The sequence below is a fragment of the Trachemys scripta genome, chromosome 15, assembly GCF_013100865.1.
Source record: "Trachemys scripta elegans isolate TJP31775 chromosome 15, CAS_Tse_1.0, whole genome shotgun sequence".
Classification (NCBI taxonomy): Eukaryota; Metazoa; Chordata; order Testudines; family Emydidae; genus Trachemys; species Trachemys scripta.
The window spans coordinates 438,369-456,830 of record NC_048312.1 but is presented as its reverse complement, the minus strand read 5'-3'; the positions used below and the strand labels follow the sequence as shown (position 1 = coordinate 456,830).

Sequence of the window (18,462 nt, the reverse complement as noted above, 5' to 3'; positions counted from 1 at the left end):
TGTAACCTTATCTACAATAGTCATAATAAGTGACCATTGCTACCCAATCAGGAAAAGACTAAATTAAAATTAAGAAACTGTTCCTCCTAACTGTAACTGGAGCATTAGATACCAGACTACAATAACCCCAAAAGAAAGAGAGCAAGCAAGAAAATCAGAATATACATTAAAAGATAAATCCGATTTTAAGACTATACTCACATGATTTATTTTCTTCAAAATCTCAATTTCTGTATTAACATTAAAAGCTGGATCCTATTTAAAAGAGAACTGAAGTGTCAGACAGAGCAGGCAGTAATACTGTTTATACAGGGACTTTTGCAGCAATATACCTATGAAAACATAACATACATTTGCTCCATCCTAACAATTTACAGGTGACTACAATGTAAATAGCAGAGCTCATCAGAAAAAAAAAAAATCTCCTGCTGAAAATTTCAACAAAAACAGAAAAAGAATTCCTTAACTTAAAATCTTCCATGAGAAATTTTGATGTATTTGACGAAAAAAACAAAATCTAACATTTTGGCCCAAAATTAAAATAAATTTATTCTGAAATGCTGCCACAGTACCTCATGGGAGTTATAGTTCGGGTGCCTCAGGCTCCCATTCTCCTGTATGGCTGGGCTCCCTGATTAGACTACATCTTTCACAATGCAACATGGTCTCACCTCTTGGTACATCATGGAAGATGTAGTCCTCTGATTTCTTTTTTGTATGTACCCCATAAACAAGGAGCCCTTAACAAGTAAATGACCAAGGTTTATACAAAGACAAAAGTAACTATAAATGCAACAGAATCAAAGGAGCCTTTCAGGTACTATAGGAAGAGATTAAAATCAGACAAGCAACTGTGGTAGGATGAGGGACAGAGAGGGAAGGGAGATGATGTTTCAGTAAACGTGGTAGCTAACTGGCTATTCTTGTACCGGAGAAATGTTTCCAGAATAGCATAGCTTTACAAATCTTATTGTCAAGATGCAAATACATAGGGTATCTTCTTGGCTAGTAAGATAATAAACACCTGGCAACATCAACAAAGCCAGGAAGGAAACTGATAGCTGTGGCTGGTCTGAGATGCACTATGTCAGGGAGAGAAGGATGAAATAATTAGCCTGGAAGGATCTGCAGGCATAGAACTCAAAGTGGGATTTATTTATTTTTTTTAAATCCCCCTCTTCTGATGCTTTCAGGATTTGGGCCTAGCAGAGCGAGAGAGCCTTAGACCTGTGCATATTTCTTAAAACATTTATTGTGGAGTTAACTGGAGCTTTTCTCGACTGTCTAAATAAGCTTTAATTTAAAATACTTTTGGATCTCAGGCGGTCTCTGGAAAAACTCACTATAGTCTGTCCCAACAAGAGGTGAAGGATCCTTCCATCTCAGGGGAGAGGTAACAAAAGGAGTCTGCATCTAGCCATATTAAACACCAAGACCATTTGGACTAGACTATTAATTAATCCTAATTGTTTAATACACTTAATTTCTTACAAATAGTGTGGTTTGATTTATTTTTTTTAAATATACACAAAGCTTCACACATTACAAAAATGCATCTGAATCCAGAAAACTTTAAATTATAGCGATAAACATTTATAATGTTCACAAAGGAGTACTAAATACTTCAGAACCACTGCAAGATGGTCAAAAAATAGATACTTACTGTGTCTCTCACAGCACTTGTTATAAATCTCCGTTTATTGATTATCTTTACAGCAACTTTGTTACACGTGGTCCTCTCAAATGCCAATTTAACCTCTCCACAGGCACCACTAATATAAAAATTTAGTTATGTTAAAGCTTGCAAGCACTTTTCAATATGTGGGTGACAAAAATAGATCAAACACAGAAGGTGTTTGGTACTTGATATTACACGTGATTAGAATGCTGCTGTCTTCTAACCCTTTGAATGCAGCAGACTGGGTGTGCAGTATTTAGACACATCAGTAGTAGGCACATTAGATTAGGATAGATGCTGGTAGCCATCAATGTTCTAATACAGAAATCAAATTACAACCAAAACTCCAAACTGAAAGCTATTAAGAGAATACTGAGGACAAGCACTGTTGGCATTTCAGCTGCACAAATGGCTAAAAACACAATAACAAACTCTCAAAACATATCCCTACGGTTTTGACTTAAGCTCACAAAGTCCACCCAGGCCCCATTAATACAGCCCAGTGACAAAAGAACATTATAATACATGAAGTCCTGCATCACAAGGTTGCACAACTCTGAGCAACACATATAGCAAAAAAAAATATTTTTGATTATGAGATTATAGGAGGAAATCCGTACAAATCCACTCAGACTTCTGTTTTCACTTTGCTGCTCTTTTATGATCTACAAAGACTTTTTGGGAAAAATTCCACTTTAAAGACATTTTATATTAAAAATATCAGGTCACCATTTCTCTCTTTTTTGCTTGAGGACCCAAATAGTGATGTCCCACAAGGGGTTATACTCTGACCTTCAATTCTTCCCCGTGCTTGCAACCATGGGGTAGAGGAGGGATACTGATTCAGAAAGTAACACGACTGCTAGCAAACTATTTCAAACCTGATTTTCTGTTCCTAAAAAACGGTTACCTACCTTTCGTAACTGTTGTTCTTCGAGATTTGTTGCTCATGTCCATTCCATTCTAGGTGTGTGCGCGCCCACGTGTGCGGTCGTTGGAGATTTTTGCCTTAGCGGTTTCCGTAGAGCCAGCTGTGGCACTCTCTGGAGTGCTGCACTCGTGCACTAGTATAACAGGTGCTGCCGGCCCTACGCCCTTTCGGTTCCTTATTGCCGACAACTCCGACAAGAGGGGCAGGAGGGCAGGTAAATGGACACGAGCAACACATCTCAAAGAACAACAGTTACAAAAAGTAGGTAACCGTTTTTTCTTCTTCGAGTGCTTGCTCATGTCGATTCCATTCTAGGTGACTCAAACAGTATCAGTGGAGGTGGGCTCGGAGTTCCTGGTCTTGCAGTACTGCTCTGCCAAAGCCAGCATCACCCCGGGCTTGCTCGGTAAGCGCATAATAAGTTGTGAATGCATGGATGGACGACCAGGTAGCAGCCCAACAGATTTCTTGGATCGGCAACTGTGACAGGAAGGCTGCCGATGACGTCTGCGCCCTAGGCAAGTGAGCCGTCACAATCGCTGGCATGAGCACCTTTGCCAACTCATAACAGTAGAGGATGCAAGCCGTGATCCATGACGATATTCTCTGGGCAGACACTGGGCAACCCTTCATCCTGTCTGCAACAGCAACAAACAACTGTGTTGACTTACGGAACAGCTTCATTCTATCTATGTAGAAGGCTAGCGCCCGTCTGACATCTAGGGTATGCAGCCTGCATTCATCATCCGTCGCATGAGGCTTGGGACAGAAGACCAGTAAGTAAATGTCTTGACCAGTGTGAAACTGGGAAACAACCTTGAGCAGGAAAGCTGAGTGCGGGCACAACTGGACCTCGTCCTTGTAGAAGACCATATACGGCAGCCCAGAGGTGAGTGCCCTGATCTCTGACACCCTGCGGGCTGAAGTTATAGTGACCAAGAAAGAAACCTTCCAGGAGGGAGCAGAAAACCAAGGGTTTGAAGGGGGGACCTATGAGCATTGACAGTGCAAGATTCAGGTCCCAAAGGGGTCCCAGACATTTGGCTACAGGCGCTTCAGACCTTTCAAGAACCGTGCCGTCATAGAATGGGCAAAGACCGTCTTGCCTTGAAATGGAGGATGGAACGCCAAAATGGCTCCTAGGTGCCCCTTGACCGAAGAGAGCGACAGGCCCTGGAGCTTAAGGTGCAGCAGATAGTCTAGGATGTCCTGCAGTGGGGCCGCTTTAGCTTAAATGTGCCTATCTGAGGCCCAACACACAGACCGCTTCCACTTCACCATGTAGGTAGCCCTGGTGGAAGGTTTTCTGCTGCCCAGCAGGACCTGTTGGACACCAGCAGAGCACGCCTGTTTGTCCAGACTTTGCCACGCAGTAGCCAAGCTGTCAAGTGCAGTGCCACCAGGTTCGGATGCCGCAGATTGCCATGATCCTGGGACAGCAGGTCTAGCCGAAGACACAGCTGCAGCGGGGTGGCTGCCGAAAGACTTCGCAGCAGGCTACACCAGTGTTGGTGAGGCCACACTGGGGCTATGAGGATGGCGTTCGCTTTGTCTTGCTTCACCTTTAGAAGTACCTTGTGGATCAACGTTACCGGTGGGAAGGAGTACATCAGGGCTCCCGACTACGGAATCAAAAAGGTGTCTGACAGGGAGCCCTTGTCCCTGCCCTGCCAAGAACAGAACCCATGGCATTTTCTGTTCTGCCTGGACATGAACAGGTCCACCTGGGGAGTCCCACGCTGTGGAAGATTAGGCTGACCACCTCCGGATGGAGTGACCATTCATGGCGAGACGAGAAGGTCCTGCTGAGGCGATTTGCCAAGATGTTCTTGGTTCGAGGCAGGTGGGTGGCTACTAGACGAATGGCATGCCACACACAAAAGTCCCAGAGGCTGAGCACCTCCTGACACAGGGCCGAAGACCTGGCACCGCCCTGCCTGTTCATGTAATACATCACAGCGGTATTGTCCATCAGGACCTGCATCACCTTGCCTCTTAGGTGGGACAAGAAAGCCTGGCAGGCCAGGCGAACCGCTCTGAGCTCCCTGATATGGATGTGAAGGGCTACGTCACGTTGAAATCACCAGTGGTGGGCTCCCCAGTCCAGATCCAATGCGTCTGAAACCAGGGTAAGCGAGGGGATGGGGTTACAAAGGGAACTCCTTGCAGCACCGACTTGGTATCCAGCCACCAGTTCAGGGATGAAAGGACATGGTTCAGCACCATGACCACTCAGTCCAGGACGTGCCTGCTGGGGATATAGACCAAGACCAGCCACGCTTGCAGAGGCTGTAGATGAAGTCGAGCATGGCTGACCATGTGCCCATCAGTTGCAGGCAGGTGTGGGCCATGGTGAGCGGATGGCTCCTTACGTGGGAGATCAGGTCCAACATGGCCTGAAAACGTGTTTCCGGGAGAAAGGCCCTGGCCCAAGTGCAGTCGAGAACTGCTCCAATAAACTCTATGCCTTGAACTAGTGTTAATGTGGACTTTTCTGTGTTTATCAACAAGCCCAGGTCATGGCAGGTAGAACGAACCAGATCAAGGCTCCTCTGCACCTGCTCTGGAGACCTGCCTTTGAGGAGCCAGTCGTCGAAAATCTGGACCCCTCAACGTCTCAGGTAAGCTGCCACTGGCACCATGCACTTCGTGAACACACTGGGTGCCGAGGATAGGCCAAAGGGCAGGGCCATGAACTGGAAATGGTGCCTCGCCACTATAAAACACAAGAAACGCCCGTGACCTGGGTATATGGAGACATGAAAGTAAGCATCCTTTAAGTCGAGAGTGGTGTACCAGTCTCCCGGATCCAAGGAGGGGATGGTGGAGGCCAGGGAGACCATGTAGAACTTCAACTTCTTGAGAGATTTGTTGAGGTTATGCAGGTGTAGGATGGATCTTAGGCCCCCTTTTGCCTTTGGGATTAGGAAGTAGAGAGAGTAGAATCCTCTTCCTTCAATGTCCCAAGGAACCTCATCCACAGCCTCCAGGCACAGGAGCTTTTTGACCTTCTGAACGAGGAGTTGTTCATGAAAAGGGTCCCTGAAGAGGAGGCGGGGAGGGAGGGATAGCTGTGAATTGCAGGGTATAGCCCCGAGATATTATATCCAAGACCCTAATCAAGCCAAACGGTAGGGGCATAGACGGTCGAGGAAGAGACGGGAAGGATCAAGGTAGCTGACTGGGGCGTCACTCTCGAGTGCACCCTCAAAATGAGTGGAGCCCTGTGTGGATACACAAACGTGTTTCCGCATCCGTTCCGCGATACACAAAAATTATCTGCGGATATCTGCGGATTTGCAGGGCTCTACCCTGAGGCTGGGCTGGGGCTCCGAGACATCTTCGCCAGAGCCCGGTCGGGGACAGCCGCGTGGGCAGCTGTGGGAATAGAGTCCAACAGAGGGCAACGAAAATGATCAGGGGTTTGGGGCACATAACTTTTGTGGAGAGGCTGAGGAAACTGGGCTTATTTCGTCTGCAGAAGAGAAGGGGGCGGGTGTGGTTTGATAGCTGCTTTCAACTACCTGAAGGGGGGTTCCAAAGAGGATGGAGCTCAGCTGTTCTCAGTGGTGGCAGACGAAAGAACAAGGAGTAACGGTCTCAAGTTGCAATGGGGGAGGTCTAGGTTGGATATTAGGAAAAACTATTTCACTAGGAGGGTGATGAAGCACTTGAATGCTTTACCTAGGGAGGTGGTGGAATCTCCATCCTTAGAGGTTTTTAAGGCCCAGCTTGACAAAGCCCTGGCTGGGATGATTTAGTTGGGGTTGGTCCTGCTTTGAGCAGGGGGCTGGACTAGACGACCTCCTGAGGTCTCTTCCAACCCTGAGATTCTAGGATTCTATGACACAGCTGGGGGCTGCTCTCAGTCAGCCCCATCCCCCCCACACACTGCGGGCATGTGGAGGGTTCGCCACGACTCCCTGGCTGGGCTCCATGCTGGCCTGGCTGCAGCGAGGGGAGAGATCTGTGGAGCTGCCCAGGGCCTGCTCAGGCCCCGCACCCAGGGCCGGTGGAGGGTCCACCGTGGCTCTCCACAGCCGCCCGCCTGTCTCTTACCGTGGACAGGCTGTGGCTCCAAGCCGCCTCCCTCCCCAGCCGGAGCCGGGTCCAGGAGAGCCGCGCTGGCAACTGTGGGGAGCCGCGGCAGACCCTCCACCTGCCTTGGGTGGGGGACCCGAGCAGCCCCCCGCCCAGTGTCCCTGCCCAGGGCAGGTGGAGGATCCGTGCCGCGATTCCTTACAGCTGCCCGCGCAGCTCTTACCATCAGAGCCCTGCGCAGATACAAAATTTGTATCCGCATCCGCATTGCTACCCGCAGAAATGATCCACAGATATCTGCATCTGCGGATATAAAGCGGATATCCGCGGATTTGCAGGGCTCTAAAAATGAGAGCTTTTGGCCCCCGACGTGTTTGGCGGGCCCAGGTTATGCAGGTGAGGGGGAGGAAGAAGGGCGTCGACGATGGCGGCAGGGGCAGCCAGAAGGGCTTACAAGCAGACTGCAGCGTGTGCATGCCCAAGGAGCAAATGGTGGCTCTAATATCCTTCAACCCATGCAGCCTGACATCCATCTGCTCAGAGAAGAGACCAACCCTGTCAAAAGGAAAGTCCTGAATCAAGGTCTGCATCTCCTGGGAGAGGCCCGCTGTTTGGAGCCAGGAGTTGCGCAGCATAACCACCACCGGCACGACCACTCGAGTCGCCAAATCCACTTCATCCCAGTCCATTTGCAGGGAGCATTTGGCCGCTGCGGTGCCCTCCTCCACCAGAGTGCCAAACTCCTGGGCCAAACCCTGCAGGAGCGATTCCTGGAACTTTTTGAGGCCGTCCCAGAGATTAAAATTATATCTGCCCAACAGTACTTGATGATTCGCCACTCAAAATTGTAAGCTGGTAGTCGAATAAATGTTTCTCCCAAAGAGATTGAGCTTTTTGGCCTCTTTGTTCTTGGGAGTGGAGGAGGTGTGACCCTGCTTGTGACCCTTTGGCCAGAAGAAGATACTTCTTTTCTGCCCTTAACTACTACTAACAACTACACTTAACAACTACCTAACTAATACTATACATAAACTATTTTCAAAAGGCCCTAAAGCACCAAGTTTGTAGGAGAAAAAACTACTAGCTCTTGCTAAGCAAGAAAGGCACTCCGACTAACCACCACGGGTGGTAAGAAGGAACTGAGAAGGTGTAGGACTGGCAACGCCTGATATACTGCCGCATGAGTGCAGCACTCCAGAAGGCGCCACAATTGGCCCTCTGGATACCGCTAAGGCAAAAATCTCCAACGACCACGAACATGGGCTCTGTTGATGAGGGGAAAGCAGTGGATGTGTTATTCCTTGACTTTAGCAAAGCTTTTGATACGGTCTTCCACAGTATTCTTGCCGCCAAGTTAAAGAAGTATGGGCTGGATGAATGGACTGTAAGGTGGATAGAAAGCTGGCTAGATCGTCGGGCTCAACGGGTAGTGATCAATGGCTCCATGTCTAGTTGGCAGCCGGTTTCAAGCGGAGTGCCCCAAGGGTCGGTCCTGGGGCCGGTTTTGTTTAATATCTTTATTAATGATCTGGAGGATGGTGTGGTCTGCACTCTCAGCAAGTTTGCAGATGACACTAAACTAGGAGGCGTGGTAGATACACTAGAGGGTAGGGATCGGATACAGAGGGACCTAGACAAATTAGAGAATTGGGCAGAAAAAAACCTGATGAGGTTCAACAAGGACAAGTGCAGAGTCTTGCACTTAGGACGGAAGAATCCCATGCACTGCTACAGACTAGGGACCGAATGGCTAGGTAGCAGTTCTGCTGAAAAGGACCTAGGGGTCACAGTGGACGAGAAGCTGGATATGAGTCAACAGTGTGCTCTTGTTGCCAAGAAGGCTAACGGCATTTTGGGCTGTATAAGTAGGGGCATTGCCAGCAGATCGAGGAACGTGATCGTTCCCCTTTATTCGACATTGGTGAGGCCTCATCTGGAATACTGTGTCCAGTTTTGGTCCCCACACTACAAGAAGGATGTGGAAAAATTGGAAAGAGTCCAGCGGAGGGCAACAAAAATGATTAGGGGTCTGGAGCACATGACTTATGAGGAGAGGCTGAGAGAACTGGGATTGTTTAGTCTCCAGAAGAGAAGAATGAGGGGGGATTTGATAGCAGCCTTCAACTACCTGAAGGGGGGTTCCAAAGGGGATGGAGCTCGGCTGTTCTCAGTGGTGGCAGATGACAGAACAAGGAGCAATGGTCTCAAGTTGCAGTGGGGGAGGTCCAGGTTGGATATTAGGAAACACTATTTCACTAGGTGGGTGGTGAAGCACTGGAATGCGTTACCTAGGGAGGTGGTGGAGTCTCCTTCCTTGGAGGTTTTTAAGGCCCGGCTTGACAAAGCCCTGGCTGGGATGATTTAGTTGGGAATTGGTCCTGCTTTGAGCAGGGGGTTGGACTAGATGACCTCTTGAGGTCCTTTCCAACCCTGATATTCTATGATTCTATGGGCACACACACACCTAGAATGGAATCAACATGAGCAAGCACTCGAAGAAGAACTGTGAGTACTCAATCATAAATTTGAGTTTCACAATTAAAAGTTATGTTTTAAACCCAAGTCAATTAGAAGCATAAGGCCCAAACCCGGCTGTTTTAAGGAAAATAGGTCTACCTGTGTGCCATAATTCAGAATTCCAGCTTTAACTGTTTTCATCATTCAGAGCTGAAACCAGAAAATGGGCAGCTATAATCCCAGCAATCCAAGGAGCCCGTACTCTGATGGCCCAGCAGTGGAATAAGATGTCAAAACCATATAGATTGGGACTGAATGAACAAATCTGCTAAATTTCAGATTTACTGCCAGTGCTGTTAGCTACCTATTAACAAAGAAATATAATTCCTTCTATTTCACCCTTGGACATTCAGAATAGAAAGACTTATTTTACAGGCAGCTCTAGGAACTTACTTTCAGGGGTACCATATTTCAAATAGACAGTAACTAACCACTTACAAGACAGGCAACTGAAAAGAAGACTTCGCATTAAGGAGTAAGAATTCTTTGCAGTGAAAAATTAATCTGTCCTATTAACACCTCAAAAAAATCGTATGAGGAAGAACACTACATAAAGTAAACTACTATCCAGCACTGAGGCTAAAATTTTTCCAATACTCTCTGCAAAACAAACTTCTTCAACAAGGCCTTCAAATCCTACCTCCTCCTTTTAACAGCTTTAAATGCATGTACAAGTGCTCCCTGTAAAGCAGAAGGAAACTACAGTGAAGGACAGATTTAAAAAAAAAAATCAAAATCACCTCAGTTACCACATTATCTTACTGCCACAGCTTGTCATCAGCTTCTCCCCACACACATATAAAGCTACTGTTTGCCCATTTCCCTCATACACTGATCTGAATGTTAACACTGCGGGACACAAGTCCACACCCAGATTCTCTCCTGCACAGAGACACTCCCTGAACAGAGTGCATTAGGGAGCAAGTTACACCTCCTTGATTCTCACAGTATATTATTAATTGATTAGAAAGTCAGAAGGACCATTGTGATCACATAGTCTGACCTCCTGTATAATTGTATTAGCATCCAGCTGCATAAGCACCAGCATTGATCTACTGATCTAAGTTAGCATAGCCTCTAAGATGCTCTAACTGGCTATGATCTCTTCTAATGGAAAATAAACAAGTTGTGAATTGACATAATTCAGGTGTGCTCCACCCAACTCCTGCCCATTTTGCCAGGCTATGGTGGGGCTGCTGACAAAGGAGACACTTACACTGATTTATGCCAGGTAAAAACTGCGGAGAGAATTCTCAGCTGGCCAGTTAAGGCCAGATTTCACCTAAGTGGCAAAAAGTGGCTGGAGTAGGATGAGAGAACCTGGGCCTTCATTTTTTATTCGTCTGAAAAGCACCGTGTTTTTGTTTGTATTACCATAGTGCCTAGGATGGTATTATTGAAACAGTACTAAAATAATAGCAAATAGTTAATACTAGTTACAGTTCAAACATCATCCACACAAAACTAAAGGAAAATAAGTCCTAAATATTTTAGTAAGTATGGTGCTTACCTTCCCAAAGTCTTTGACATAATATATTTCTCTCTCAATTCTCTGGGATACCCCGACTGATCATCCACCATAAGATCAGAAAATACAAACACTGGGAAGATGAGTGGAGATAATTTTTTGTTACTAACTCCAAAGACTTTGTTACAAGGAGTAACTACTATTCCTAAATGTTAATATTCAACTAAGAGAGTGCTGTACATTAGAAGTAAACATATAACTGAAACAAAAAATCTTAAAAAACGGTTACCTACCTTTTTGAAACTGTTGTTCTTTAAGATGTGTTGCACATGTACATTCCACCGTAGATGCATGCATGCCTCATGCACAGATGTTGGAGATTTTTGTCCCTCAGTGGCACCAGTCAGAGTTGCTGGAGTGCCCTCTGTTGCCACACGCTACTGCATGCTGGTATAAAAGGGCAGAGCCATCCCAACCCCTCTCAATTCCTTCATACCGGACAGACTCCAATGTGGAATGGACATGTGCAACCCATCTCAAAGAACAACAGTGACACAACAGTAGGTAATATTTTTTTCGTTGAGTGATTGCAGACGTCCATTCCACTGTAGGTAACACAAGCAAACACGCATGTAGGTGGGTTCAGAGTCTACCTAAACAGAGAGTGTAAGACCATTCATCCGAAACTGGCCTCATCTCTGGACTGACAGGAAATGGCATAATGAGAAGTAAAAGTGTGGACTGAAGACCCTGCTGCTTTACAAACATCTACAATCTGCACTTGCATCAAGAAAGCTACAGAAGGTGTCTGCGCTCTGGTAGAAGGCGCCAATACTCTAGATGGAGGGATTGTATTAGCCAGTGGGTAGCATAAACAAATACATGAGATCGAAGATGAGATTTTCTGAGAGGAAACTGGTTAGCCCTTAGCTCTGTTTGCAACTGCTACAAACCACTGCATAGAGGATGTTACCTGAAATTGGGACAGCTAGTAAGTTTAGGGAGGACTAATGACCCACCAGAGTTTGGCAGAAAGCAGAACATTTATTATACTGATAGCTAAGCTCAAAAGAAGGTGTGGGGGGGGGTCACACTCACACTTGCATACTCACGCTCCCAGGACAGGCACGGCACTGGAGATGTCAGGGTTCTTCAAGGTAAGTATGCCACAGCACAGCGATGGATGGTGCGATGAAGGTAAGTTTTCCCAAGGCACGATGGAATGCAACACAGCGAACCACTGGCCAGGCAGTCCGGGCAAAGGGCCTTCACGGGAGGTACAAGCTTGTGAGTGCACTGCTGCGCACATGGCCCCTTCCCTTTTTAAGGACCTGCTCCTCATGGCCTACGACTAGATATGACTTGGCCGCGTCTGGTTGGTCACACTTCACCTCGGCCAGTGTCCATGCATTTGGTGTGTGAGCGCTGCCTAATTAGAGTCCCAGACACCTTGTCTACCTGGGAGCTCTTCTGATCTTCCAGCTGTTCAAGCAGCCCATTCATCCCACAAGCATTCCAGGAGGGAGGGGGAAAGCCACTTCACAGGTATTCAAAGAGGGAGAGGAGACAAAAGAGGGGGGGGAAGGTGTAACAGACCTTTTGAACATACAGGTTATACAGAGCATACAAGATCACTGCTGCTCCAACAACAGGATCTTAAAGATTTAATCCAGTCAGAAAGCTAAAGCCCTTCTCACATCCAAGGAGTGAAGCTTTTCCTCATCCCTATGTGCATGGGGTTTTAGAAGGAACATGGGCAAGCAGATTGCTTGGTTAACATGAAAATTAGAGACTACTTTTGTGAGAAGTTTTGGATGAGGACAGAGATAAATTTTATCCTTATGGAAAACTGTAGGGGGGCTCTGACACCTGAGCGCTCAACTCTCCTACCCTTCTGGTTGAGTTAATTGCCTCGAGAAATGCTACCTTCATGGAAAGGTGAAAGAGAGAGCAAGTTGCCAGGGGCTCAAAGCGAGGTTATCAATCCATTTTGCTAGAATTAAGTTCAGATCCCAAGGGTGGATGGGGTCTTGAATGGGGAGGTATAATCTGACCAAGCACCTTAAGAACTGAGTGATGATGGTGTGTGAAAGAAGGGATCCATCATCCACCAAGACATTGAGGGCTGAAATAGCCACTAGATGCATCCTCATTGAGCTAATAACAAACTCTGTTTTAGATCCAACAGACAGTCCAGCATGAGGCCCAAGGGTGTCCACTAGGGAAATACACCTTTCACACAAGACCAGGTGGAGAAGCGCTTCCACTTCACCAGGTAAGTGCTCTTAGTTGAGGGTTTTATGCTATTCAAAAGCACTTTCTGAATATCCTTTGAGAAGGACTTTTCAAAGGGTGTTAGCCATAAAAGCATCCATGCTGCTGGATGGAGAGCTCAGAGGTTGGGATGAAGCAGTCCTGGGAAATTACAAATGGATCCAACAGGCAGTTTGACCAACGAGGATATCAGTCAAATACCAGTATTAATGAGGAAACGCTGGTGCTATAACGAAGAGGTGAGCATGGTCTTGTTTCACTTTAATAAGTCTCTCGGAAGGGAAGGAAAGGAATCAGAGGGAAAGCATACAGGAGAGACTTCTTCCAGGACAGAAGAAAGGCATCTGTCAGCGAGCCTTGGCTGAGTCTCCCTTGGGAACAGACCTGCTGACATTTCCTGTCCACTTGGGAGTCCCCCAGAGTTGGAAGATGGACCTGACCACATATGGATGTAGTGACCACTGGTGCTGATTGCAGAAGGATCTGCTCAGCTAATCTGCTAACATAGTCTGTTTCCCTGGAAGATAAGCAGCTCTGAAATGACCTAAGTTGTCTATACAGAAGTCTCACAGGCAAACTGCTTCCTGCCCCTCTGTTTATATAAACATGACTGTCAAACTGTCAGAATTAACCAATTTTTTCCCCACTATGTGGGGTGGGGAGGCCACACAGGCTAGACGTACCACTCTTTAATATCCTGATGTTTGAGAGTCTCTAGATCTTGAAATGATCACAGACCTTGAGGTCCTGAAGGGACCCCATATGAGCTCCCCAACCCAAAGGAGACACGTCTGTGACTAGAGTGAAAGTTGGTAGAGGGGGAAGAAAGGGAACCCCCCCAAGCAAACTTTTAGAGGGTCCATCCACCAATCTAGAGATGACAAAACTAATGTTGGCATTCAAACCACTTTCTCTAAATGGTGGCGACTTGGGGAATGCACTGATGCTGGCCATGCCTGCACCTTTTTGAGGTGTAATCTGGCATGCTGAACTACCTAGGTACATGGTGCCATCTGACCGAGAAGACTGAGGCAGTGGTGTACCGCTGTGACAGTGTATGCTCTCAGATATAGCACTAAGTCCGGGAGTTTCACGGACATTAACAGAGGCTGGTCCGGAAAGGTGCATGAAGCACGCATCTTTCGCAACACTGGCTTGTTCAAGAAGCTGCAAGCAGGGACATTCTTCCCGGACCAGAAGATCACTGTAGCAGAAGTCGAAATGCCCATTGTGATCCTGGGAAACTGCACCTACCCCTTAATGCCGTGGCTTATGAAGCCATACACGGGGCAACTTGACAGCAGCAAGGAGCAGTTCAACAACAAGCTGAGCAAGTGCAGAATGCCTGTTGAGTGTGCATTTGGCCGTTTAAAAGCCCGTTGGCGATGCCTGTATGGGAAGCTGGACATAGCCGATGACAATATTCCTATGCTTATAGCCGCGTGCTGTACGCTCCATATGGGGCTGGAGCGCAGAGGCTCAGTGCCTGGCTGAGTTTGAATAGCCAGAGACCAGGGCTATTAGAGGGGACATAAGGATCAGGGATGCCTTGAGGCAGCAATTTGAAGCTGAAAGCCACTAATATTTGCTGCTATGCTCGGGACTGCAGTGCTTGTAATGCTAGCAGGTGACTGGTGCACATGATGCAATAAGGGGGTTTAACATAATTGTATGTTGCTTTGCAGTGCTCTTTTTGCTTTCACTTAATAGAATAAAGATTGCTTTCAAACCAACACAATTCTTTTATTAAAAGACAACAACCGAAAGAGAGAGTCAAACAACAAAAATTCATCAGGCGGGGGGGAGGGGGGGATGGGGGAAGTGAAAATCTCCAGAGGAGGAGTTGTCCTGGGATGGCTACAGATTTGCATATGTCCAGGGATCATATCCAACCTTTTCCTTTGGAGTACAATGCAGTGGGTGCTGTATTTCAGCAGGGCCAAACTGCAGAGGGCTGGGTGTTGAGTGTGGCCTGTGAGGAGGGAGGAGTGGAATGCTGCGGGTAGAGAGTGGAGCCAGGAGATTGATAACAGAGAGAGAGAGAGAGACAGCGGCTGCAAAGGAGGGTGGGCGCGGAGCTGCTCGGTTTGAAGAGCTAGTATCGTCTGGAGCATGTCCACTTGGCGCTCCATAACATCTAAGAACCGCTCCGTGGCTTCTTTCTGGTGTGCTATGTTCTCTTTTTGGTCCCTCTTCTCGCTGTCCCGCCACTCCTTCAATTCCTGTTTCTCAGCGGCGGAATGCATCATAACCTCACGGAGAAAGTCCTCCTTAGTTCTTCGTGACTGCTTTCTAATTCTGCACAGCCGTTCTGCCGCCAATAAGGGAGGCTGGCCTCCCAATGTCATCTCTGTGAAGTTTAAATGCAACATTTTACAGAAGCAGTATTGTTTACAACAGACAACACTGATTCAGTGCTTTAAAACACAGCCAGTACTCTCACACCTGGCACTAACTAGCTGACCCCAGGCACGCACACATGAGCCACAAGACCCCCAAAATGGTGAGTAGCTGCAGGGCCAGGGTGAATCACTCTTCCTGGACCCTGCTGTACACTGGGCACATTGCTCTTGGGGAGAGCCAGCACTTTAGGGGGGGCTTGATAATCATTCCTGTCCCCAAACTTTCCACATGCTGTGTTCATTATGGAAGATATCTCGCTGCTGAGGGTGAGCAGGGAATCAAGGGAGGGTCTTCTCCAAGCCTGCAGCTTCCGCCCTACGCGGCTCACCTGTGTGCAGCAATAGTTCCCTCCCCCGCTCCCGCCCCGCCATGGCACAGTGGTGCGGGAAAATTACTGTTAATGGGGCAAGAAACAAAGCAGCTCTGCTGAGGAACCTGCGGCAGCGGATTGCCCAGTATCTCCACGAGAGTTTCCTGGAAATCTCTGAGGGAGACTCCCGTGAAGTGAGGGAGTCTATCAACAGCCTGTTCCGCCACTCAGAATAGGCATGCGGTGGGAGACAAGCATGCTTTCTGCAACCCTCCTGTCCACAACAAATCACTTCAGCAATTCCCAAAATCAGATCCACTTACCAGGGGCCTCCTCTCCTGTTTGCGCTTCGTCAAGATCCGACTGCTGTGACTGGCTAGCTTCCTCCGGGGTAGAAAAGAGCTCCTGGCTGAATGCATCTCTGGCCTCCGAGCCATCCTCTGCCTCTGGGTCCTCCTCCCCCTCTTCGTCCAAGATTTCCTCCTCCTGGCTCAGTCCACTCTCGACTGGCACATGAGCCAACAAAGTATCCACAGGGGCCTTTGCAATGGAGGTGGGATCACCTCCGAGTATCACGTCCACCTCTTTGTAGAACTGGCAGCTCGTTGGTGCAGCACCGGAGCAGTGGTTTGCCTCCAGTGCCTTGTGGTAGGTGTTCCGCAGCACCTTCACTTTGACCCTGCACTACAATGTGTCCCAGTCATGGCCCTTTTCTATCGTGCATCGTGAAATCTGTCCGGAGGTGTCATAATTCCTATGGCTGTAGCGCAGCTGGGACTGCATAGCTTCCTCTCCCAGAGGGGCATCGCCTGGTATGTGGAGCAGGCATGTTCACCTGGAAAGATACGCTGAGACCACTGCACGCATCACTGAGCAAACAGGAACGGAACTTTCAAATCTGCAAAGGAATGTACGGGGTGGGGATGACGGTTGGTCACCTAAGGGCAGGGCAGTAAAGTTCAAACTGATGGCCAGAGAGGTGAGAACAGGCATTGTGGGACACCTCCCAGAGGCCAATCGCAGCACTGTAATCGACCAGGGTATCTACACTGGCACCGCAGCGCTGTAGCCCGGCACAGAAAGCTCTACGCCTCTCGTTGGGGTGGTTTTTTTTAAGAGCACCACAACTGCGCAGTTTCTGCATACTAAGTGGCTTTGCAGTGTGTACACCTCAGGAGTTACAGTGCAGAAAGCTGCTTTACTGCGCAGAAACTTACCAGGGTAGACGGGGCCCTAAGACCGCTCCAATGAATTTTATTGTCTTCTCCAGTTTTAGGACTGATTTGTCTCGATTTACTAGGAGCCCCAGTGCGTCGAACACGGACAGGACAGTTGGTATGCTGGAAAGGACTTTAGCCTCAGACTGACCTCTGATCAGCCAGTCGTTCAACCATGGGTACGCATGGACACCTAATTTTCATAGTTGAGCTGCTATGACTGCCATGCACTTTGTGAACATTCGAGGAGCAGCTGACAGACTGAATGGAAGCACTGTGAACTGATAATAGCAGTCATTCCCCATGCATCTGAGAATTCTCATGGTCGTAGCATATTGCGACATGGAAATAAACATCCTTTAAGTAAGTTGAAGGCAGTGTACCAGTCCCCCCGCTCCAGGGAAGGAATAATTTAAGATAGGGTAACCATGTAGAATTTTATTTTCTTCAGGAATTTGTTCAACTCTCTTAGGTCTAAAATAGGCTGAGACCCTTTTTGTCTAGTGGATCAGGAAGTAGCAGGAATAGAAACCCTTACCTTTGAGGTTCAACAGTACTTCAGGCAGGGGCCATAGAGGAAGAAGAGATTGGACACCCTGTTGAAGGGCAATCTCATGAGAGTGGTCCCTGAAGAGGGACAGAGAAGAGGGTGGGTAGGGGAGTAGAACTGAACTGGATGGCATATCACAGTTCCACCACGCTTTCAGACTGGTAGGTCTTACTTATGTGAGCCCAAGCACTTAGGAGGTGGGATAAGCGATTAGTAACAAACAATGGGGAACAGATGGGGCTATGGTGACAGGTACACAGTCCTTGACAAACCCATCCACATGACTGTTTGTATGAGGCAGCTGGATGGGATAAGCCCACTGATGATGAAGAGGAGAGCGGTGGAGGGCGTCTCTTATAACTTCTGTCCTTTTTCCTTAGTGGATCTTGGGATTGGGGAGCAAACCCCTGTCTCTGTATAACTATTGTGAGTGATGCTGCTTTCTTTTTGCTTCCTAAGGAATAAAATTTGTGACCAAATAGATCCAGCTTCTTTGAGGCTTTGCTTTTTGGCACAGAAGCTTTTTGTCCCTCTCTATCCTGCTCATTGGCAGCTGCCCCAAGAGAACACAGAGCGGGGATGAAAATAAAAATGTTCATACCCCTTACAGGAGACAAAGCACCTCCTCTCAGCTCGTTTTGCTGTGAGGTCCCAGGAGGAGGGGGCCTGCCTAAGGGCTTTGACTGGCTCCATGATGGTTTCATGGCTGCACCATGGTGCTGTCGCTGATACCAGGATGTCCAACAACTTGTGAGAGCTTTCATGCACCTCTTCTGCCTGAATGTCAAGTACAGAGGCCGCTATTTTAAAAAGATCTTGATGAGCAATGTGGTCCTCTGGTGGTGCCACTTAACCACCTCATCAGGTGACAAGGATGAAACAGATATCTGAGGTGGTGGTTAGTCTGTGACTAGTGGCAGGGGGGTGCCTGAGTGGCTTCTGGCTGCTCAGTACCAGGGAATGGTGCTCTCTGTACCAATCCCTCTGGTGCACTCTCCATGTCAGGGAGCAAGATGCTTCAAGGGAAGTTCTAGCTGTGGGGACACCAGAATGTATCCAGCATGACCATCGAT

At 47.8% G+C, this 18,462-nt stretch overlaps 1 protein-coding gene across 18 annotated transcripts in view; it reads right to left on the bottom strand.

Moving 5' to 3' along the window:
- Positions 1-18,462, bottom strand: part of CHEK2 (checkpoint kinase 2) — a 49,031-nt gene that overhangs the window by 15,504 nt on the left and 15,065 nt on the right. For all 18 annotated transcript variants that reach the window (XR_004648232.1, XR_004648233.1, XR_004648234.1 and 15 more), the window contains 3 exons: positions 10,678-10,768; positions 1,664-1,772; positions 202-255 (listed from right to left, as the gene is read on the bottom strand). Coding sequence is in view for 15 of the 18 variants with exons in the window: in XM_034790827.1 (XP_034646718.1) it covers positions 202-255; positions 1,664-1,772; positions 10,678-10,768 (254 nt within the window). In the remaining 3 variants the exon portion in view is untranslated. The remainder of the gene's footprint in view (positions 1-201; positions 256-1,663; positions 1,773-10,677; positions 10,769-18,462) is intronic.